The sequence below is a fragment of the Lagenorhynchus albirostris genome, chromosome 11 (genome assembly GCF_949774975.1).
Source record: "Lagenorhynchus albirostris chromosome 11, mLagAlb1.1, whole genome shotgun sequence".
NCBI classification, from domain to species: domain Eukaryota; kingdom Metazoa; phylum Chordata; class Mammalia; order Artiodactyla; family Delphinidae; genus Lagenorhynchus; species Lagenorhynchus albirostris.
The window spans coordinates 46,808,973-46,833,367 of NC_083105.1; the positions used below are offsets into that span (position 1 = coordinate 46,808,973).

Sequence of the window (24,395 nt, forward strand, 5' to 3'; positions counted from 1 at the left end):
TTAACTACTAATATATTTTTAAATAAAAATATGTGAAATATAGAATCAAAATTTTAGCCGTAAATTATTCCCGACTAGCATTATTGGTAATTTTTCCCCTCCCCGACCCCACGCATATTTTCTAAAATTTGTGCAATACCCCTTACTATTTTGTAATGAAAAAAGTATCAGCAACACAGAAATTTATAAGTAGCTACTATATTATTATTCCCATTTTCAGATGAAAAAACTGAGGCTTGGAGAAGTTCTTGCTAATAGGCAAAGCCAAGATCCAAACCTATATCTGTCCTGTTTTAATCTCCATGTCTTACTACTTTATTAATTAATTTAAAAAAAAAGTTTTGTGAAGCAAATCATTCTGTTATTTCTGTGACAATTAATCTGGAATAGTAACCAACATATGTATATGAGTGTATGTAATAATTCTGACTAAAAAATTCTAACATATAATAATACAGTATTTCTGTTCCCTAGAAGACAGACATCTCTGTCATTCATTCTCTGCACATACTTTTTAAAGAATTTCAGTTTGAAAGCTTTATATCTTCCTGATAAGAATGAATGCTTCTCATCAATAAGTAATATTCCACTACCATTTTTGCATCAATCTTAACTTGCACTGTACAATCACAGTAACACACATGCAGATTAGTTTCTGCAGTGATGCTACCGGAAAGACATCCCAAATTATTAAACTATAACATCAAATCTTAAACTTAGAAATTTATGTAAAAAATAATTCAGTTATAATTTACATCAAATAGCAAATAGCTAGAAAGGCAGTAAGATAACAGAAAATTAATTAGATGACATTATTCTGTCAGCTATTCAACTGCACAAGAAAGCCACCAAACACAAAATTTGACAAGAGTCCTAATAATGCACTTGATAGTTTGTTGCCAAAATGACACAATTTTCAAATAAAAATAAAGGGGAGGGCTTCCCTGGTGGTGCAGTAGTTGGGAGTCTGCCTGGCGATGCAGGGGGCACGGGTTTGTGCCCCGGTCCGGGAGGATCCCGGCGTGCTGCGGAGCGGCTGGGCCCCCGCGTCCGGAGCCTGTGCTCCGCGACGGGCGAGGCCACAGCAGTGAGGGGCCCGCGTACCGGGGGGGGGGGGGGGGAAGGGGGGAATAACACCAAAACAGGAAAACAAAACAAAGCAAAACCCCACCAAAATTCTAACTTAAACCTTGAGTAAGCCTATGTGTGAAATTCTAAGACACAGGAAGTAATTTACTACTGATCAACTTTAATGAAAAATGATGGCATTTGTTACAAAACTTAGAATTTTAAAAGTGTTTTAAAACATCAGAAAGAATCTCATTCGATTAATATCTAGAGTAAATTGCTGTATAGACAGGGAAATTAGGAATAGCAAATTTATAAAAGTTTGAAAGAGGAAAAAAAGTTGGGCAGGTACAAAGTACAAGAATGCAACTGGTTTGACTACAGTATATAGCGTATAATTTAAAGTAGCTTACCAGAATTTGAAAACAACAATGGAATTTATTTTAAAATATTTTATCTATTTGCTAATTATGACTTGGCTGTGCTCTAAATCCTTTCATTCCAAAAGGGATTACTGAACTACTAACCTTCCAAAGCATTTAACTCATACTTCTATAATATATCATCTTCCATGTTTCTGAATACAGTTCTTCAAAACTTTTCTGTTGTAGCATACCTATAGCTAACAGAGGAGAGATGGTCTGCCTATCTGAGGTCTAGGATTATAACCAGAATATCAGAAAGCAAAGGAAAGGTTTCATTGCAGCCTGACATTATATCTTTAAATCTGTACAAATTAGCTTTCTGCTCTTTATAAAAGTATTGTTTTAATATAAAAACAAGTTATTTCACAAATTAAAAAAACAATCGATGTTCTAGAAGTAATACCTTGTTTACCCCATGTCTTTTGAGTACTTCCTACCACAGTATTACCATATCTCAACTTGAGAATCATACAGTATTTTGTCTCCAATAAGAATTTAAGAAAGCTCATCATCTTTGTATCCCCAGGGCCTAGCACTATGCCTAAAACACAGTCACTCAACCAAAGGTGGTACTCTACAGTTCATATACTGCTTTTCAGGAATCAGAAAGAGACAGACATATACTATTGAGTAAACACAGCTTAACGGGTTAACTTACATCTTTTTCTGACCGATGTGGAAACATAGAAGACTGGCTGTAGTACATGTTTTCGTCATGGTAGTCACTGTCGACCCCCTCTACAAACTTCTTTCTTGAAGCACCAAACATGCTGTTTGTCACCTAAACAAAAATATTACTTTTATCAAGAATAATGTTTTGGAAAATGTCAGGCTTTACCTTACTCCTATGTGGAAAACATAAAATGAAGGGAGCATTGCTAAGATAAAGAAACAGATCAACTAAGAATTAATGATACAGGTGAGAAAGTCATAACAATGTAGTAGAAAATGTTTACTTTCAGGCCCTGAAATCAAGAGGAGAAACTTAAAGTCTGTCACATGCAATGATTCCAATTATTTTAAAAGAAAAAATATTACTTATTCTTGAAAATTGGCAACCCAATATAATTTTCCCATACAAAGATTTTTTAAAAATTAAGTTTGGGTTTAAATTATTCAAAATTTTCACATGCATCTTCAACATTAGTGTCTTTGTCATTGTTATACCTACTTTTTAAATTATGTTTTCCAGAGCATATCATCTTCACTTACAATCTAAGTTTACTGAGATATAGCACTTTTTGGGTCCATGTATAATGGCACACTGGAAATCTTATCTCAAGCCACAAGCTCTCACTCATGTAATAGTAGGATAATTTTTTCACTCATCATCCTGGTATAAATTTATGATCTCTACTACATAACCTGCTTACTCTTCTGCTTTTTAAGTCTTTACCATATCCAACACTAGTAATTTTGAGCCCTCATCAAGATAATTACTAAATCTGTGCTTATTTTTATTTTATTTTATTTTTTTCCATAAGGTGACCTGTATAAAGCTTCCAAAACTATCAATTGACAGGTTATTTAATTAAGGTCAATGTGTCTTATCCCTAATAGTACTCTGTAGTTCAAAGTAAACTGAAATGTCATGATAGCCTTGTAAAGACTAGAATACACAGTGACTATATTTTTTCACAAAAAAATGGGGAAAAACTCATCAAATTTGACATCTGTCTGGTACACTCATTATGAATAAGGGTATTTTCTTCCACTGTAAGAAAAAAGGAACTTTCTTTTACTTCTCATTTCAAAATGAAACACTGTAGTTACTGCTGTTAATCAGTAGACATGGTAAATTGGTATACTGCAGATTTTAAGGCTATATTTGATGTGCAAGTTTGTTGAAAACACCCATGTTACTTAATAATTGCTTTATATTTTAAGTTCCTTGTTAAATCTGTAAGAAACTCAAATATTTAAGTATTCTTCCTGTTGAAGTCTGAGAAAAAGCTATTCAGTTAAATATGAATACCAGTCTGAAGACAACTTAACCACGGCTTTGCTGTATGTTTTTAGGCTATATATCTCTTTAGGTGTGAAATACAGAAAGATATTTTCAAGGATCTATTAATTTGTTAGAACATACTTTATCTTCTTTGGGCAGTGGACTCCCTGGTGAATCTCAGGCAAGGGCTTCTATAACTCTGAATGTAATTTTAGGGACTAGGTAGGATCCCTCATGCCTAGCCTCTAACCCCCCCTAAGTAGTCCCTAATAGGAAAGAGAGGTTTTTTAGTGAGTTTTATTTCAGAAAAGTAGCAGTGGAAAAAAGCACTTTAGAGTCTGCAAATTAAGACTCTTTACACATGAGATTTTAAAGGTTTGTTTTGTAAAAGTTAAGGATACATTTAATTCTCTTTAAAGGACAATTACTACTGAGCTCTAATTCTAAAAAAGGATAAACACAGGAAAATGGCATGAAACTTGCAGAATTCACTAAAATTTCAGGAGCGTACCAAGATATCTCTCATCAAATTTTACGTACATAAGTTAAGTCAAATGGATGCAAAGTGAACTCTTAACAATTGTGATGTAACATTCATCATCAAAACCAATTACAGACTCTTAGAATCCTAAAGTTGAAATTAATTGTACTGAATAAAAAAACTTAATTCTAATATTGTGCAAAGAGGTTTTACTGTTTTGAAAGCAAAACTAAACACGTGAAATGCCTCAGACAGAGGAAAACAGAAATGTTCTCTTTCATCAATACCAAATTTTCCCAGACTCACTGTGTGTGTGCCAGAGGGAGGGAGAGAAAACACAAACATGTAGAATTTCATTTTTGTTTTGTGTGCTTCGACACAAATTACACAACACTGAAAATACTAATTATTTTTACATGACTTCAGCAAAAAAAAAAAAAAAAAAAAGGAGGTAAGAGTGTAATACTCTGCCTTCAAATGCAAGCCCCAGTCCCAGGGATGGGTACTGGTATGAAACAAAGAATTCTCTGATCCATGGCAAAATGAGAAAGAAAAAGGAGGACAACATAGTAAGTTTTACAAAAAAGCTAATTTTGGGCTTCTCTGGTGGCGCAGTGGTTAAGAATCCACCTGCCAATGCAGGGGACACGGGTTTGAGCCCTGGTCCGGGAAGATCCCACATGCCGTGGAGCAACTAAACCCTGTGCCACAACTACTGAGACTGCGTTCTAGAGCCCGCGAGCCACAACTACTGAGCCCACATGCCTACAGCCCGTGCGCCTAGAGCCCATGCTCTGCAACAAGAGAAGCCACTGAAATGAGAAGCCCACACACCACAAGGAAGAGTAGCCCCCGCTCGCCGCAGCTAGAGAAAGCCAGCGCACAGCAACAAAGACCCAACTCAGTCAAAAAAAAAAAAAGATAGTTTTATTTAATTTTAAAGGGTGTGTCCTGTATTCCATATAGAATGATGGAATGGAGTAGAAAAGTATTTTAGACTAGCCAGGAAGGGTGAAACTAGGAAAGTAACAATGAAGCAGAGAAGTAAAGGAACTAACTAGCTAAAGACAGGAAGAGCAGTCAGTGCAAAAGTGAACAAGGTCCTCAGTGGTGCGGCTCAAACAGAATGAATTCAGTGGAAGATGGTAGGAACTGAAGTCAGAGATACTAGTGTGAGCAGATCATGTGTCTTGCAGGCCTGGGGAACTCTGGATTTTATTCTATGTGAAATGAGAAGTCAAGAGAGGATTTGGGGGAATTCCCTGGTGGTCCAGTGGTTAGGACTCGGTGCTTTCACTGCCATGGGCCCAGGTTCAACACCTGGTCGGGGAACTAAGATCCCACAAGCTGCACGATGCAGTCAAAAAAAAAAAAAAAAAAAAAAAAAAAAGAGAGAGAGAGAGAGAGAGAGAGGATCTGTGGGCAGTTTAAGTGACATAATTTGGCATATTTTATTTATGTATATATTTAATATGAGTGTAGCTACTCTGTAAGGAATGGACAAAAGAGGGGACAAGAGTGGAAGCAGGGAAACAGGTTGGTGAGAGAAGATGGTGGCTCAGACTACAGTGGTAGTGGTAGGGGATATGTCAACACTGTACTGAAATATATTAAAATTACTGGTTATATCACATATATTAAAGTCAATTTGATAAATAGAAATTTAAAATACTAATTTAAAAACAAAATCATACTTCATTCTACATTACATATAAAATTTGTTCAGATATTTGGTATATACAATTTGTCAGCTTTCTTCAAGCAAACATATAAAGGGCTTACATCAATTCTGTTAACTGACCACCTTCTCTCTCAACTCTCGTATCACATGTTTTAACAAAGGAGAAGTAAAAACTGAGATTTCATCAAGAAAAATACATGAAATATGTTGTACCAAAAGCAATGTTTCTTAAGTCTTTTTTGAATACAGATCTAAAACATGTAACTAAGACATTTTACATTTGCTTTGATTCCATAAGAACTAATCAGGATACACACACACACACACACATGTTAGCTTACACTAATTCTTTCTACTAGCCTGACAACCCCCCCCCGCCCCCCAAAAAAGAGTTGGCCTCAAAATGTAGTAGAGAGGAATTAAACTGACAAGCAGAATGGAAGCACTAAGTTGGCTGGCTGTTCCCAGTAAACACCTTCATTACTTAATTAGGACTAGCTATGAGTTCCTAAGGTCTAACATTCTTAATATATAAATATAATATTTCAAAGCCAAATGCAGTAACTCAGAATACTCACAGAGAATTCATAAAACCTCAAACTTGAGATAATCTTAACCAACAACTTCAAAGATGGGTAAAGTGGTCCCTGATCCAGGTGGGATGAACGGTAATTACAAAAGGGAAAGAATAAGAGGCAAGGCCTGGAGCTTTTTAAATGGTCACAGAAACAAAGTAGGACACTTTACAAGTGAAACTTCAAAAATAAATTTAGATAGATAAATAAGTATATAGATAGGTAGACAGATAGGAAAGGGTGAAAAATAGATCATATCCAAGGCAGGATGGGCGGTATATAATCTTGCACAATTTTCCTTCAGCAAGACCTCTGGAGAGGAACTTACTCTAAAATCATTTATTGTCTATCATGCTGGCATGCTGGCCCAGGCACGGAATCCTATTCCCAGGGAACAGAAACACATCCCATGGCAGAGTGTCCTTTTCCTGATAGCAAACAAATATAGTTTGATTTTGAAATCTATCTCCAGTCTTAAAGTTCCAGCAGCATATTTTAAAGTGCTGCTAGACATTTCTGTATGAGAAGTGCATTTTAATAAACGAAATCAGTAATATTTAAAACTGACTTTCCGAGTTACTTTCTCCTGTTCTGTTCTGCATTATCATCACATTCTAACCTTTCTTCACAGTGGCTTTCACATTTGTTTTTTGCCATTCTACCTATCACCTTCTTAGTTTAAGCTATGGACTAGATTTTTTTTAGCCCTTTGACTGATCTCCCTTCACATTTCAGTGAACATGCTGAGGGTTTCCTGTATGAATTATGCCAAAAACTGTGCTAATGAACACAAAAGCTGAGTAACAGCCCCAAGTCTTGAACAAGCTCACAGCCTAGTTAGGAGAAACACCTGTAAATAAACAATTACAGTATGAAAATCTGTACAGGTGTTTTGGGAACACAAATAAGGGAATATCTAACTCTATCTGAGGGAAACAACTGAAAGGTCTTATAAAGTAATATTTGAACAAATATTTAAATTTGTTAAAAAAATTTTTATTTAAAAAAAAGGAGAAGAGTGTAGGGTGGGAGATGAAGCAAACTTTGGCATAAGAAACAGCAGGCATAAGTTCTCGGAAGTGAGAGAAAGCCCAGAAACACAAAACTTTTAATACAGCCAACAAGGAGGATGTCTGGAAGGACAATGATAGGTGGTAAGGAAAAATAGGCTAAATTTCAATGCCAGGTTAATAGGGCAAGGATATAGACGGGAAAGCCAGGTACAAAAATCTAGGTGAAGACTTCCTTCAACTAACACTTTACTATGATGTCATATTCATAACCACTACAATGACTTTGTCACTTTCCTACTCTCGTATCTCTTGTTAATTTCCCCTAAAGGATGCAGACCAATATTCCTGAGATCACGACCTTAACATAATTTTGCAGCAGTAATTATCTCAAAATCCAACAACAACCTTATGCCTCAGCTTAGTTTGGGTTATTCACAGTTGTTCCTGTACATGATAATCTCTGGAAAATGCCATCTGTAACCCCTGACATCTTCAACAATTAAAACTCAAGCTGAGCAGATTAACTCTAAATATTTATTGAAATCATCCATATCTTTCCATCTCTGTCATTTCTGAGAACAAGCATTTCCAATATCCTTCAATCAGGTCTTTATTAATCCATTCTCATTCCCCTCAAATTTACTCTCCCACATCAGCCAAGTAAATTTTTAAAATAAAAATTTAACAGTCATGGCCCTGCTGATTGAAATGCCTCAACAGCTTTCCAAATCAGTAATAAGGCTTATTAAGGCCCTATGTAACCTCTCTGACCTTAACTGTCTCCACAGGTCCCCTGCCACCACTAAACTACTGCCACACCTTCAGTTACTCAAACACAAGTTCTCTTCCGCCTCCAGACCTTTGCATAGGCTGATACCTATACTTAGAATGCTCTTTCTCCCACTCTTTGAAACTTTCATACTGAATCAGGACCCCTGGCTTGCAGTCATTGAAAATACTTTATCATAACTATAATTATACAATAATAAGAAATAACTTTATTGACCACTTACTATGCCAGGCAATATACTCCAAATGTTTCAAAATGTATTTACATAATCTTCATAATTTACTTAGTAATAACTATATAAACATGTATGTAATCCTCATGTATTTACTTATTTAGTCTTCATTTTTAGATGAGAAAACTGAGAACTGGAGAAGTTGGGTAACTTGCCCAAGGTCACATATCTGATGTGCCCAAGATTCCACATCTGATAATTGACAGAGATGGGATATGATCCCAGACAATCTGTTAGAGTCCCCGCTTTTAACCACGATAGTACACTGACTCTCAGAGATACAACTAATAGTTTAATGTTTGTATTCTCCCCAAATTGTAAGCTTCATGACGGGAGAAGCAGTAAAGGGCAAAAAGGGGTGCGGGGCTTACTTTGCAGTAAACAATGGTAAGCAGAGGGTGCCACATCAAATATTTGTGCATGTCAAAAAAAGATCTCTTTAGCGGAAGAATGAGAATGAACTGCCTGGACAGAGGTATGTGAAACAAAAGCTAGTCTCTACCAGACTGATCATATCTATTTTAGAGAAAGCAACATTAATTTTAGAAAAAAATTATGCTTAAAAGAAAGAACACCACCACCACATCAATTAAAAAGTAATTACTATTTCCATATTCCAAATTAACTAATATTTTTACTTTCAAAACACAGTGAACATAATTTAATCATTCAAGGAATTAGAATGGTTATTACAAAACTCTAAATTTTTATTATAAGCTACTGAAATAGACACTGTAGCATTAAACGAGTAGAATATGTTTACCAATTGGGTTAAAACAAGACCAAATCCCTGATGGCAACTTTTTCTTGTGATTCTATTTCTAAAGTAGCCAGGAGTTTTTACTGTTAACATGCTGATACACGTGTCCCATCATAAAATCAACTCTTTCACAACACTGAAGTACGAAGACTTCTCTATAGCCAGCAACTTTTCATCTTTAGCAACAGAGTATGCATCCACCTGTATTATAAAGGGTAAAGAGAACCAAATGTAGGTGGGGGTTGGGGGTGACAGGACTGCTCTTTTGCTACTGTTTCCCTAATGGAGATTTTACTATTTCACTCTGATTGCTGAATACAAAATCTGACTTCTTACTTTTCCCTCCCAATTTCATATTCACTATCAGCAAACACTTCACACCCATACAAATACACACAAGTTCTCTGTTGTTTATAAAGCAGGCAGAAAATTAATAAAAATCACAGTCAATTTCCATTAACATTTATCTGCCTTTATCAAGATGTAGTCAATCAAAATTGAAACCAATCATGAGAAGCCATAATATCTGAAGATAATCTGGTTATCTTTATTACTGGCTTTTAGAGGGAAAAGCTGATAGGTCAAATCCACTGAGACACTGCCCAAAATCTATGGAACTAGAATACTGTACACCTATATCAAATATGATATACTACCACCTAGAAATATTTATAACCCAAGGAATTTGTTTTAGTGGTATTTTTTGGTAATAGAATTCTGAGCTACCAATCCTACTTCACAACTTATAAATAATCCTAATTTTATTTCGTTCCGGAAAACACTAAAAAAAAAAAAAAAAAGAAAGAAAAGAAAAGAAATGGGATTAAATAAAGAAGAGAAAGGCACTTACATTAGAAAAAAATCTAGCTCCTCAAAGAACAAAGAATTTAATATCTGGAAGTCTTTAGGAAAAGAATGATCTTTCCTCCTATTAAAAAACATACTACTCGAAGTCCTACTAGTTCTAGAATACTGTGGCTTGATATAATATAAATAAATGTATAATGAATAGTTTACTAATCTACTTAGGATGGATCTAAAAAAAGTGAAGATTTAGATAAATTTTAAATTGATAATTTCTAAATTCATCAACTTAAATTGATACGGAAATAAAAGCAATTCATTTCATAGTTTTAGTAAATGCAGACTGCCTGATAAATGAGCAATAAAAGGCTTAATGAACACTGAAAAGGCAGTTAACAGGTAGATGCAAAGGAAACTGACTGAAAATGTGATTCAGCAGGAAACTAGGGGCTTACAGGAACATATCAACAATCATTATTTTGGAGAGTAGTTAAATATTTTGGCACAGAGTTCTGTACAGGGGTTACAGGAATACTTCGTAAGAGATATCATCCCCCACAAAACAGGGTAGCTCACGTTTGATAAAAAGAGAGGGCATGCCAGGAGAGCGATGAAAACACATCACTCTTCCTTATCCAAAAACTGTTTACTGAAATCTGGTACCTGAAGCTGTTTTACTGAGATGACATTCCCAAAACCATGTACACCATACCTTAGGGTGTGCCCCCACCAAATCTACAAACCCTCTAAAGAGTATTACCAAAAGGCCTATCAGCGCTCCTGATCAGTCTGACTTTGATCTAGGGAGAATATGTTGTGCATGCTTCAACTTGAAGAAACAGATTTTGTGGTTTTTCAAATTCTTAAAGTTGCCTGTATCAATATGCCTCATACAGATTCAAACTTATAACCACTAACATACAAGCTTAAAAGACACGTGCATCATCCTAAAATCAAAACACTAATAACTCAAAAAGTGCTAACTGTAAAAAAAGCACACCATCATATATTAACTGAAAAACCAACTATAAATGGTATGCCTTATGACCAATAAGTTAGATTTGAGAACTCACACAATAGGGCCTAAAATTAAAATAAGCAATATTTTATCCTTAAATATTAAGATATAAATTTATAAATTACAAGTGGAAGAACATATAACAGTAGAAAGCCCATAAGTTTAGAATATAAAACAAATCCTCTAAGTATGAAGGAAATGTTTTTTTTTTTTGTTTTTTTTGTTTTTTTTGCGGTACGCGGCCCTCTCACTGTTGTGGCCTCTCCCATTGCAGAGCACAGGCTCCGGATGCGCAGGCTCAGCGGCCATGGCTCACGGGCCCAGCTGCTCCGCGGCATGTGGGATCTTCCCCGACCAGGGCACGAACCCGTGTCCCCTGCATCGGCAGGCGGACTCTCAACCACTGCGCCACCAGGGAAGCCCGAAGGAAATGTTTTTAATGAGGTTGAATATCTTACGCCAGTGTCAGAGGTGGGGGTGGGGAGCACTCCCTAATGCAGAGGAGAGAGGGTGGGAATCCATAAGAAACTGATGGATGGTCTGCTTTGCTGGGGGATATGGATTTCTCAAGCCTCCCAATAAATTTAAGAAATGCTCGAACTTAGAGGGAAGGAGAGAGAAACTGCTGAGGATTCTGTATTTTGAGGCCCTGTTTTGAGACCTGAAATGCCAAATATTTGGTGCCCCAATCTCTTTAATCCTGATATACTTTCTCTGAAGAAATGTTAGCCATCACAGGCTATATTCTATTTTTCCTGGGTATAATTTTGAATGTCTTGTTATGTGCAAAAGAATCTAGAAATAACGTGAATAAGAATTACATGGGATAGATCTGGGAGAACTAAAGAAACAAATTTTTTTTTTTTTTTGCAGTACGCGGGCCCCTCGCTGCTGTGGCCTCTCCCGTCGCGGAGCACAGGCTCCAGACGCGCAGGCTCAGCGGCCACGGCTCACGGGCCCAGCTGCCCCACGGCACGTGGGATCCTCCCAGACCAGGGCACGAACCCGCGGCCCCAGCATCGGCAGGCGGACTCTCAACCACTGCACCACCAGGGAAGCCCAAGAAACAATTTTTGAAGCCTTTCTGAGAAGAACCTAAAATGATAGTATTTATTTGTGAGCAAAGTAGTGCAGACCCAGGGCTACACTGCTATAGAACTATTTCTAAAAATTCTGCATTAAGAAAAAAAAATCTGTATTGTTAGATCATGATTTCGGATACAAGGAACACAAGCAGAAAATGACAGGAGTGTTAGCATTTCACACACACACACACACACACACACACACACACACACACACACACACACACACACAATTTGGGTGAGCTGTTCACTCAACAAATGTTTGCTGAACTTTGTACCAGATATTGTGCCTTCACTGCTTCTATACTTATCTTTGTTAACCTCAAATCTAGAGATGGGTAGAAATGTTCCAGTCTTCCTGTCTAGATTTCAAGGAAAAAGATGTTTGAAGTTTCTATTCTTTCAAATTTTAAAAATATAGCTACTTGCCTGAAACTTTGGGAAAGGGAAGAACAGCATGTCTAAAGCTAGTGGAAGGAAACTAAAATATGCCTCCTTCTGATACCAAGTTAAATGTAGCAAAATTTTTAGTCTATGGATTTACACTTTCCCTGACCTTTTCTCTTAGCTTCTTTTCTGAACATGAGTTTTCTGGTCCTGCTATACTCTGTGGAGAATATGAAGTTTTAAAAAAATCTAACAAACTTCCTTTGTATTACAACATTAATGGTTTATTCAGTTTAAGGTTTTCCCTCTTTCACATCTAACTAATAAGAAATGAAATTATTTCTTAGAACACTAGGACTTTAATAATTTATGAGATAATTTTATGAAAAAAATAATTTATAAGAAACACTATATTTTTAAACTAACAAAATGACTCACTGACAAAATGGCCCAACATCCACCCTTAAAATACTGATGACAGCACCGTTTTTCCCCCGGTCTTTCCCACCACCTACTTACCTGTGCAATTTCTTTCAACATTGGCTACTCTGGGGATTGGAAAGCTCAGGGCTGGAGGCTGAAGTGAAGAAGGAAAGGTTGGAGGGTGAGCCATGGCACCAGCCCCGCACTAGGAGCGCCCCTGAGATACTACAGCAGGGTTGACACCATAGCTCTGAAGTTCAAACTCCAGCAAACGATAAGAAAGGAGTCCAACCAGAACATGATAAACGATGGGATTCTTCCGCTCTTTGAAAAATAAGGAAATCATGCTATAAAGATCTGAATGTCCAGTTTCAACATTATGACTCCCTGTTCACCTCTTCATCATTCCCCAACCCCAGATTCACCTCAGACTGATTCAAAGTGCTAATCAAAACAAAGAGGGTGGGGGGTGAAGCGCACAAGTAGAGCTTTCTATAAACTTGCACACAGAAAATGAGGATAGGGCTCACCTGGCCATCATAAAAACGTGCAAGACAATATGTTAAAATACTCTGCCTATCTGCCCCTTGAATACTTTCTTGCTCTCCTAAGCACTCAACATTAAATCTAAGGCTCTCATACGCATTAACATTAATACCATCAGCCAGCAAAATGACAGCTGGACTATTTCGATGTATTGATATTTAAATTCCTAAAATTGGGCCAATGAGCTTTTCAAAACCCAGGGATAACTTTCGGTATAAGGATATTCCTTGGGGGAATTTCCTGGCAAGTCCAGCGGTTAGGACTCCACACTTCTGCTGGGGGCCGGGGTTTGATCCCTGGTCAGGGAACTAAGATCTTGCGAGCCGTGCAGCATGGCCAAAAAAAAAAGTATATTCCTTGGGAGGAGACTAATTTTTTAAAAGTGTTCCACTCTGATAAAAGCAAATGAGGACCCCCTCAACTAAAATAACTTTAATCAAAATAGATGATAAAAAAATCATAGACTTTTAAAGAAATAAATCTAAATACAGGACTTAAACTGTGACTTTTATGAGAATGAATCCTCACTTTATAATATAAAAAGTAAATTACTGATTCAGAGGAAACTAGACTCTGATTATTATGACTACTAAAGCTAATAAAAATAGATGCTCATTTAAGTTATTTAAAGATAACATCTACTCAATAACAAATATTATTGGAGGTGGCAAATGTTTTAAAACAGTAAATTACATATAGTGAAGTATCAGAATCCTAAATTATGTTATATGAAGCAATTAAAAATAAAAAGTATTCCTTTAGCAAGGGAACACAGGACTTTTAAAATACTTCTAAACATCTTGCCATATAAATTAATTCAGTAAACATTATTCAGTGAGCATCTACAATGTAATACGCTAAATATATTTACATTTATACCCTTATGTACTTTACCCATTTGATGCTCAGAATAAAGAACATCACAAATCAAAAGGAGTAAAGAAGAAAACACATTTACAATGCTCCTGCACCATTACTCTGGCCTCCAGGCCTTAGTGAACTTACCCTTCATTACCTGCAATCTCCTACCATTTCCCCCTTCTCTTATTGTGTTCCTGCCCGACTGCCCCACTCCCCTTGCCATTCCTCAAACACAAAAGGCATACTCCTGTCTTCAGACCTTTGTACTTCTTGTACCATTCAAGAATGCTTTCTTTTTAGGTATCTACATGGCTTCACCTCACCATACTTCATATATTGAGCCATCCTAGTGAGGACTTCACTGTTTATTCTATTTAAAAGTATACTGTCCTTTTCCCCAATCCCTTATGCACTCTCTATCCCCTTTCCTGTTTTAATTTTTCCTCCATAGCATGTATCAAAATATAATACACAATGCATTTTATTTATTTTGTTTAATGTCCTCCTATACTCTAAAATATCAGCTCCACGAGAACAGAATTTATTTATTTATTTCGTCTCTTTGTTCACTTCTGTCTCCACAGAATCTGGAACAGTGCCTGGCACTGAGTAGGCCCATAACATGAACGTGTCCTCCTCTTACTCCACACATGCTGTTACTTGAGCGTTATTTGACAGTAACCCATCACTGCGGTGCTTACAGTACATGTGAAAATTTTATGAGCATAACAATTATTTTAAAACTTAATGGAATTATGTCAAAAATTAATGTTAATTTTTGCATTTCTGAAACATATGAATAAAGTTGTTTTATGCCTTTTTCCACTGAAATTGACAACCACTTCCAAAATACCCAATAGACTAACAGACACCTTCAGTGGTTAGAATGCCATGCCATGAGAAGTACCAAATAAGGATTTGGAGATGAAAATTTTTTTTTTCTATTTCCCAAACTTTTTCTCAAGTTAGATTACCTTTTTAAAAAAAGTTATTTCACGAGTATTTCAGACTTAACAGTTTGAGACAACACACATTTTTTTTCTATCAAAAAATCCCACTAGAAAAATTATACTACTTAGAGCCACTGGGTTGCACTGTAGTCCATGGGAATATGCACTCCTTGAGAACAGTGTACCACTACAGCAGCCTAACACAGTGGGCCTGGTACAAATAAGCACTAATATGTGTTGAGAGTTTATCAAATGATAGGTATTACTCAAAGCACTTTATATATATTACCTTACTTAATCATAACAAAACCCCTATAAGATATACTTTTACCTCAAATTGAGGCACAGAAGGGTAGGGCCTATGGACTCTCATTAGATTGAAAATATTTCTCTATCACAGTTATCATGAAGAATAATACCCAGTCCCTGCAACCCCAGTAAGATACTAAAGATTTAATCTCCACAAAAACCCAAGTGGATAGACTCCAAATTTTAGAAGTTAGCCGAAGCATAGGTGAGGGTGAGGCATGCGCTTGAAAATTGAGAGGTGAAGACCTACATTCTGAGCTGTGGGATCCTCCGCTTTCTTTCCTTAACCTGCTTACAGAACAGTCAGTCAGACTTAAGAACCACCCCTCTACCCTACCTCTCTACCTGTGGAAAAACTGAATTGCTCCGGAGAAACAAATGTCACACACTATCATATTTTTTTATCTTAGGTATTGGAATATACCAAAGACCTGTCCTATTCTAGGATGTGATAGTTTAGGGTGAATATGACTTGAACTTATGTTTAGAGGGCATGTGAAATTGAGAACCAGGTATATTCATCTACTCTAACCCTAAAAGTGGCCCTAAAGTAAAGTGCTTGAAGAAACTAGATCCTAAAGATTATAGGTGGGGAATTTTTGAAGTATATGTCATCAGTATGCCCATATTCAAGCAGAGATAAAAGAAGCTCAACTAAAAGAACTGTGGACTGGGACTTCCCTGGCGGTCCAGTGGTTAAGACTCCATGCTTCCAACTGTGGGGGGCGCAGGTTTGATCCTCGGCTGGGGAACTGGGATCCCACATGCCACGCAGCACGGCAAAAAAAAAAAAAAAAAAAAAAAGAACTGTGGATTGACATGACAATTGTGGGTTAGGTAAACTTTCTTTTTTTTATTTTTATTTTTTAATTTTTTTGCAGTACGCGGGCCTCTCACTGTTGTGGCCTCTCCCGTCGCGGAGCACAGGCTCCGGACGCGCAGGCTCAGCGGCCATGGCTCACGGGCCCAGCCGCTCCGCGGCATGTGGGATCTTCCTGGACCGGGGCATGAACCCGTGTCCCCTGCATCGGCAGGCGGACTCTCAACCACTGCGCCACCAGGGAAGCCCAACTTTCTTTTTAAAGGGGCTATCTTGAAGATCATGACTCAAACTTTCGAGGAACTAAGGTAAGGTGACAGGCAGTGAAAGGAATCACAAAATGCAAAATTCTTAAATAAAAATTTAATGATTTTAATGTTGTCTATGTTACACATAACTTAAAAAGCTTTAAAAAAATTTAAAGTCCTTCAAGTAGAAGGAAAATGATACTATAAAGAAAGAAGGGAAGGAAGGAAAAAAACACAACCTCCTGGATTGATAGTGTCTTAGGCACTGGCAGAAGCAAACACAAATCCCCTTGGGAAAAATGTCTTTCCATCTAGTCCTCAAAGAAGTCACACAGATTTCTAAGAAACATAAAATGGTAACTTACACACCTACAAGGAATCAAGGTATCATAAGTGAGAACCAGAAGAAGCAAAAGACATGAGAATGATCTGTAGCAACTTTCAGCTGCTGGATTTATCACATATTAAACATAAGCATGTATAAAATGATTAAATAAATAAAAGAAGATATATTAGAGTCGAAATCTAAACAAAATAATGGTAAAAATGTGAAAAATAATGATAAATATGTGGGTATAGAAGACATAGACAAGATTAACGAACTTGATCTAATGGAAACAGAGCAATACACCTGCCAACTGGTCAATATGCATTTTGTTCAAGTAAGTAAACAAATAATTGATATCATACTGATCACATTCTCTAGCTACAGCAGAATATGTGAGAAGTCAGCAATATGAAGATAATTAGAAAAGCCTCATAAGTTTGGAAAATTAAAAACACTTAAGACTAAAGAACAGTAAAACAAAACCTAAGGAATAAAAGGAAATATCAATAACTTAAAGAGTATAAATTGATGAGTATAAAACAAAAAATAAATTTAAAGCAAGGGTGACAAATAAGATGAAAAGGCACACAGTCAACAATCTTACAGATGAAAAAAGGTGCTAAAAATATTTAAGAATATTTAAATATTAATATTTAAATATAAATATTTAATATAAATATTTAAATAGGTAGCATTATGAATAATTTCTTAATCCTGATAAAGAATATCTACCAAAAAAACCCAAAACCTGCATCAAACATCATATTTACTGGTGACAAAGTTTGTAAGACAAGTAACAAGAGAAAGATTCCTACTACTAACACTTCTACTCAACCTTGTATAGAAATATGAGTGCGTTCTGAAAAGAAACGCAAGTTACAAAAATTGTAAAGTATCAAAACTGGAATTTCCAGATGATATATTTATTTACATGAAAGAACCTACCCCACAAATAACCTACAGATAAATTATAAGAATAAAAATTTAGGGACTTCCCTGGTGGTCCAGTGGTAAAGAATCCATGTTCCAATGAAGGGGACATGGGTTTGATCCCTGGTTGGGGAACTAAGATCCCACATGCCGTGAGGCAACTAAGCCCGAGCACAACTACTGAGCTCATGCCCCTCAACCAGAAAGCCTGCGAACCACAAACTACAGAGCCCATGTACTCTGGACCCCGTGCACCCTGGAGCCCGCGCACCACAACTAGAGAGAAGCCTGCACCCCCCGACAAAGAGCCCACACCACAACGGAAGATCTTGCATGCCTCAACGAAGACCCCGTGTGCCGCAACTAAGACCTGATGCAGCCAAAAAAACAGTAATCAAGTTTAAAAGTCAACTGTATGTCAATATAACAGTAACATCTATAAAATATAATTTTAAAAATACAATTTACCAAAAAAAAGCAACAAAAGTACTTATGTATAACTCTGACTAAAGATTTATAATTCCATTATTAAAAAATATACAACTTTATTGAGAGAAAATACAGAAGACCTCAGTGTATGAATTCAGGGAGAGGAAGAATAACATAAACATATCATTTCTTCCCCAAATAAAAATGAAGTCAATAAAATTCCACTTGTAAACACAATGACTTTTTTTTTTTTTCAAATTCTAAATCTGTCACTGAACAAAAGGCCAAGAAAGTCAAGAAAATAATAAAGACCAAGGTGGAGAGACAGACACGAAGATTTAACACAAAGCTATAGTAGTTGAGAATGTGGGACACTGGTGCAGGCAGAGACAAACACATCAAAGTAATAAAATAGATATAAGAAACAGACCCACAAATATAAACGAACTGATTTATAACAGAGCACTGCTGATTAGGAGGAAGAAAGAACAAAATCAATACATGATGCTAATATAATTGATTATCTTTACGCCAAGAAAAGGAATTTGGTCTCCTCAAACCATATACAAAAATCAATCTCAGAAGGATTTAAACATGAAAGACAAAATTAAAAATCTTTAAGAAGACCTGAGAATATCTTCTTTTAATTTCAATAGGGAAATATGTCTCAAACAACCTCAATAAATTTGAAAAATTAAAAATTTGACATTATTAAATGTCAGATCAATATGAACTTGATGGGACTCAAAACTGGTATAAACACACCTAAACATATTCCTAGAAGACCTTTTGTGAATTTAATTTTCATAAAATTTGAGACTATGACATGGTTCAGAAAACTTCTCTAACTTCATAAAGCTCCTTCTGTTGTTTTCATGCAGTCTCTAAAAGTACAATGGCAAGTTTGCTGAGGTTTTCTTGTCTCTGTTCCCCTCTCCCACTTTAATCTGCTCCTTCTCTTTCCTCTGTCCCTGTTGTCCCTATCCTGCTCAATTTTGATTCCACTCCCAGAAACTTCTCAACAGGGTCCTGGAAGGGAGCACTGGTGGGTCAGTCTTGAGAGTTTAGAGCTAGGCAGCTCAAGTCACCTTAGGCCTCACCACAGGTCCCTTAACCCTGATCTAATAAAGTGGGCAAAACCTCCCCAATTTCAAATTGGCTAATCACACTTACCACTTTCAAAATGTCTCTTCACCACTTTGAGGTGCTTCTATGCCCAGGTCCATACACCCCAATGCTTCTATGTTCTCATGCATAAAAACTGATAAATTTAGGTCTTTTGTTAGACTTTCACCTGCTTATATTTTGAGGTTCATGGAGATATTTCATCCCCAGTTTTTGTTACAAATGTTTTCATGGGTTTTGGTTTTCTATCTAGTTGTTCTATTTTTATATGGGAATTCAGAAAAATTAAAAAAACAAAAAACTAAGCTGTCACCATCAGTGCAATCATCCCAGAATCTAAGTAAGGCCTGAGATATTTTAAAAGGTAACTATGCACCAGTGTTTTCTTAGGTCAGTCTCCCAAAGCAATAGAAATAAAAGCAAAAATAAACAAATGGGACCTAATCAAGCTTACAAGCTTTTGCACAGCAAAGGAAACCATAAACAAAATGAAAAGACAACCTAGGGACTGTGAGAAAATATTTGTAAATGATGCAACCGACAAGGGCTTAATTTCCAAAATATACAAACAGCTCATACAATTCAATAACAACAACAAAATCAAATCAAAAAATGGGCAGAAGACCTAAATAGACATTTCTCCGAAGAAGACGTACAGATGGCCAATATGCACATGAAAAGATACTCATCATTGCTGATTACTAGAGTAATGCAAATCAAAACTACAATGAGGTACTACCTCACACCAATCAGAATAGCCATCATTAAAAAGTCTACAAATAATAAATGCTGGAGAGGGTGTGGAGAAAAGGGAACACTCTCACACTGTGGTGGGAATATAAATTGGTGCAGCCACTATGTAAAACACTATGGAGGTTCCTCAAGTTGCCATATGATCCAGGAATCCTACTCCTGGGTGTATACCCTGACAAAACTGTAATTCAAGAAGATACATGCACCCCCATGTTCATAGTAGCACTATTTACAATAGCCAAGACATGGAAACATCTGTCCATCAACAGATGAATGGATAAAGAAGATGTGGTACATATATGCAATGGAATACTATTCAGCCATAAAAAAGACTGAAATAATGCCATTTGCAGCAACATGGATGCAACTAGAGATCATCATACTAAGTCAGGCAGAAAGAGAAAGACAAATACCATATGATATCACTTAAATGTGGAATCTAAAATATGACACAAATGAACCTATGTATGAAAAAGAATCACAGACACAGAGAACAGACTGGTGGTTACCAAGGGGGCAGGGGTTGGGGGAGGGATGGAGTGGGAAGTTGGGGTTAGCAGATGTAAGCTTTTATATATATCGACATACACATTGATATATAGGTATATATCCAATAGGATGAATAAACATCAAGGTCCTACTGTATAGCACAGAGAATAATATTCAATATCCTATGATAAAACTATAACGGAAAAGAGTATTTTTAAAAAAGTATATATATGTATAACTGAATCACTTTGCTGTACAGCAGTAATTAACACAACACTGTAAATCAACTATACTTCAATTAAAAAAATAGTAACTTTGCTTCTATATTTTCTGATTGATAGAAGTATCTACACTAATGTTTTAACTTTCTATTTAATGATGAACACATTCCATATTCATGATTGGGGCAAATTATTTAAATATAAAATGTATTTCTGAAAGAGAAAACAATATTTCACGTGTAAAAGCCTAGAGCTAAGTTCCCAAAGGAGCACCACAGTGAAGACAAAAGGATGCCGCCAGATATTTTAAATCTTCTCAGGGAACACGTCAGATATCAGATATCTGTCAGATATCAGATACCACCTGAACTACATAAGTGGTTTAGACCTAATTACTTAATTTAACAAAACTGTTAACATTTCTGTTGGCCCAGGGGCACTGTGAAAAAATTACGAAGATACTAAGGGTGCCATAGAACCATGTACCTTAGTGAAACCTGCTTTGTGGAAAACAAATGTCAGCTCATTTGATGATTTCAGAAGATGAGTAAAAAAGTATCAGAACATATAATGCATTCAAAGAAAGACCAACATTGTTAGCATCACGTAATAAACCAACCAATGAGGAACTTGGGAATTCATTTAATTTGATGTTTTTGGTTGGCCAGAGGAAGAAGAAAAAGATGAGCCATGAATGACAAATAAATGTCAAAATTTATTTGAAACAAATATTTAGGTCATGGAGTCAAAAAAACTTTTGCAGCTGATAATATGATCGTGACATGAGCAGAAGCATCACATTTAAAGTGCAATTACAAAAGCGATCTCATTTTAGCAGGAATTGTATAACTGCAAGTGAAGACAACTTAACAGTCACCAATTTGAGTTTTTTATTCCCCTTCCTTCATCCTGTGGCTACAGCCATTTGTTTCCAAGAGTTTCAAGAGCAGTAAACTATGAACCAGTTCACTGATTTCAAGTACTTATTTTTGAACAAATTCCTTCCTCAGCTCACTCTTGCTCACCTTAACCCAGGGCCAAACAGCAAGGATGTCTAAAGCCTCCGTCTTTCTGTTCTACGCGCTAGACCTATTCTGACAACTCTTGAATTGCTAAGTATTCATTTTTCAAAAATTCTTTTCCATTTTAAGTTTTCTTTTTATTATGCATCTTTAACGTACGTAATATATCAGATTCCAAGTGCTTTGATGCTGGTGCTGTTTTCAATCATACTAGAAGCTATCAAGAAAAGGTTATAAGCTACTATGTTACAACTATGACTCTAAGATACCATCAGTTGTAAAATACATCCTGATAGCAGAAAGATAAAAATTTTCAATAATGTGTTATCACTTATAATAAAAGAAATGGGGTACTTCATTGCTTGTTTACATTAAATTTTTACTGCAGTGCAAAAGAAAAAATGTAATTTGTATACAGTATTGTACAATACTCTTGCATACTGAATGGAAGCACACGTACCAGATGAATTTGTATGTGCACCACTGATTGTTAAATAATTAGGAAACTTGTGTTTTAAATGCTTTACATTACGCAGAATTGTCAGATATCTGAAATGTCAGATAGGTGTTGAGTGTTTTAGCAATATCTGGGAAATTGTTTACGGTTTGGGGTGGGCTGGAAAGTCATTATTTTTTTTCGTATTCCAAATAACAGAATATAGGGAATCGCTTTTCAAAAAATTGCCACATGATACATAAAGATGCACCTATATACTGAAATATATATGTAATAAAAATATAAAAACAAAAAGAATAAAACAAAATTCAAACAACAGAGTACTTCTGGGGAAGGAGGCAGTGGAAGGGTGGGACATGGAAATATCTCCATTAAGTACAATACTCAAGCTGTAGAAAAACGCATATTTGTTAAAAACAAAGACAACAAATCACATTTGCACCTATATAATCACTAGAAAAGATACACACTAAACTGTTAAAAGTAAAATTGTGAAGGTAAACTTTCACATTCTATAGCTCTGTAATTTAAAAAAACTAATAGAAAGGAAATAAAATAGTTAATGGCAGGGGGAGAGAGGAGGAAATAGCAATACAATCACTGCCATCATTCTCTGACAGGATACATTCCACAAAGTTAATGTGGTATTCTAGATAATGAGGTATTCTTAAGGAACATACAGACTAGGATGCATTAGATCTAGTTTATAAATAACATACACTGAACTAGCTAGCATATGATGTGATGACCTCAAAGTAGCATTCTAAAAATCTTGGAGATATATATATATATAAGTGGCATTTTCCCCAGCACACTTTGCAGTTTCTTCCTGTCACCTCTTTCTTTGTTTTAATTTTATTGAAACAACATGCATTTGAACACCTATTATGTAACTGAAACCATGCTAGGTACAGGCAGTACCAAAATAAATATGGCTCCAGTTTTCAAGACGCTTGTAACATACAGTAGCACTGTCTAATACAACTCTGTGCAATAATGGAAAAGTTCTATATCTGCACTGTTCAATATGGTGGCCATTAACAGCATGTAACTATTGAGCATTTGAAATGTGGTCGATGTGACTGAGAAATTAAATTATTTTATTTTGTTTAAATGAATTTAAATACCACTTATGGCTAGTGCCTACGGTACTGGACAGCACGGGGCTACAGCAAGACAAGGAAAAATAAACATAACTACATTGTATCATGGTACACACTAAACTAGAAGTATGCACAAAAGCTACAAAAGCAAGGAGAAGGAATGCTGAAGCCCATCACAGAATGGCTTCTGAAAGTACTGATACCTAATTCTTGAATCATGGAAGAAAGGTGAGGCATTACATGAAGAGGAACCCAAACAAGTAAAGGCTTGAAGTGTAAAAGTGCATAGCATAGAGATTTAAAAGCAGTTTTATATTACTCAATGGAAAAACTTTTCCATTTATATTACTCAATAAGCAAACAGAGGAGACAATGGAAATAAAAGTATGCGGGGTCAGAATGTGCAAAGATTATATGTAATGTTTAGGAGCTCGTCTGCATTATATAACAGAGGGGAAGAAGGCACTGGTAAGTTAACCTGGTAATTAATATGGTTAAATTTGTGCATGCTCATAGTTGGAATAAATTAGTGTAAATTAGAGAAAGAAAAGAAAATTCTAGCTAAAAACTGGAGTTACATTTCCTTGGAAGACGCTTGACAATCTTTCTAAAAGAATAAACTATAAACCATTTACATAATTAAATTATCTCATCTGAACTAATATACCAGTCTGTCTATGCAAATAAACTTCAATTACTCTAGTCATACTCAAAAAACTTTTAACTGGGCTTAAATTCGTAGTGACAAATGAAACACACAAAGTAGATACCAATAGAAAAATCAATACTTCAACCAACACCCATTTAAAAGTCATTAGGTTTTAGCACAAAGCTGAGGGAATGCACCTTCCCAAATGAGTTCCTAAGTCTTTAATCAAGTCCACAATGAAAGGAGAACTGGGGAAATTTTATCCTTTTTATTAAACTCTGGACTATTAGCTTATTATTATCAGAATGCTTAAATAACACTATAAGACATCAAGTAACCTCCAAAAACAAAAGGCCTCAAAGATAAATTAATTAGTATAAACACAGCTACAAAGAAATCCTACTTTATCCATGAAAAACAACAAATAAAATTCCTCCAAAATGGAATTGTTAAAAATCCAGATCA

The 24,395-nt window shown here is 35.9% G+C and overlaps 1 protein-coding gene across 8 annotated transcripts in view; it reads right to left on the bottom strand.

Moving 5' to 3' along the window:
- CNOT2 (CCR4-NOT transcription complex subunit 2) overlaps positions 1–24,395 on the bottom strand; it is a 111,301-nt gene that overhangs the window by 42,970 nt on the left and 43,936 nt on the right. For 6 of the 8 annotated variants that reach the window (XM_060165362.1, XM_060165364.1, XM_060165363.1 and 3 more), the window contains exon 3: positions 2,152–2,274. In XM_060165362.1, the coding sequence (XP_060021345.1) occupies positions 2,152–2,274 (123 nt within the window). Of the gene's footprint in view, positions 1–2,151; positions 2,275–12,786; positions 12,845–24,395 lie in introns of all 8 variants that reach the window. The other 2 variants (XM_060165367.1, XM_060165368.1) reach the window with 1 other exon arrangement.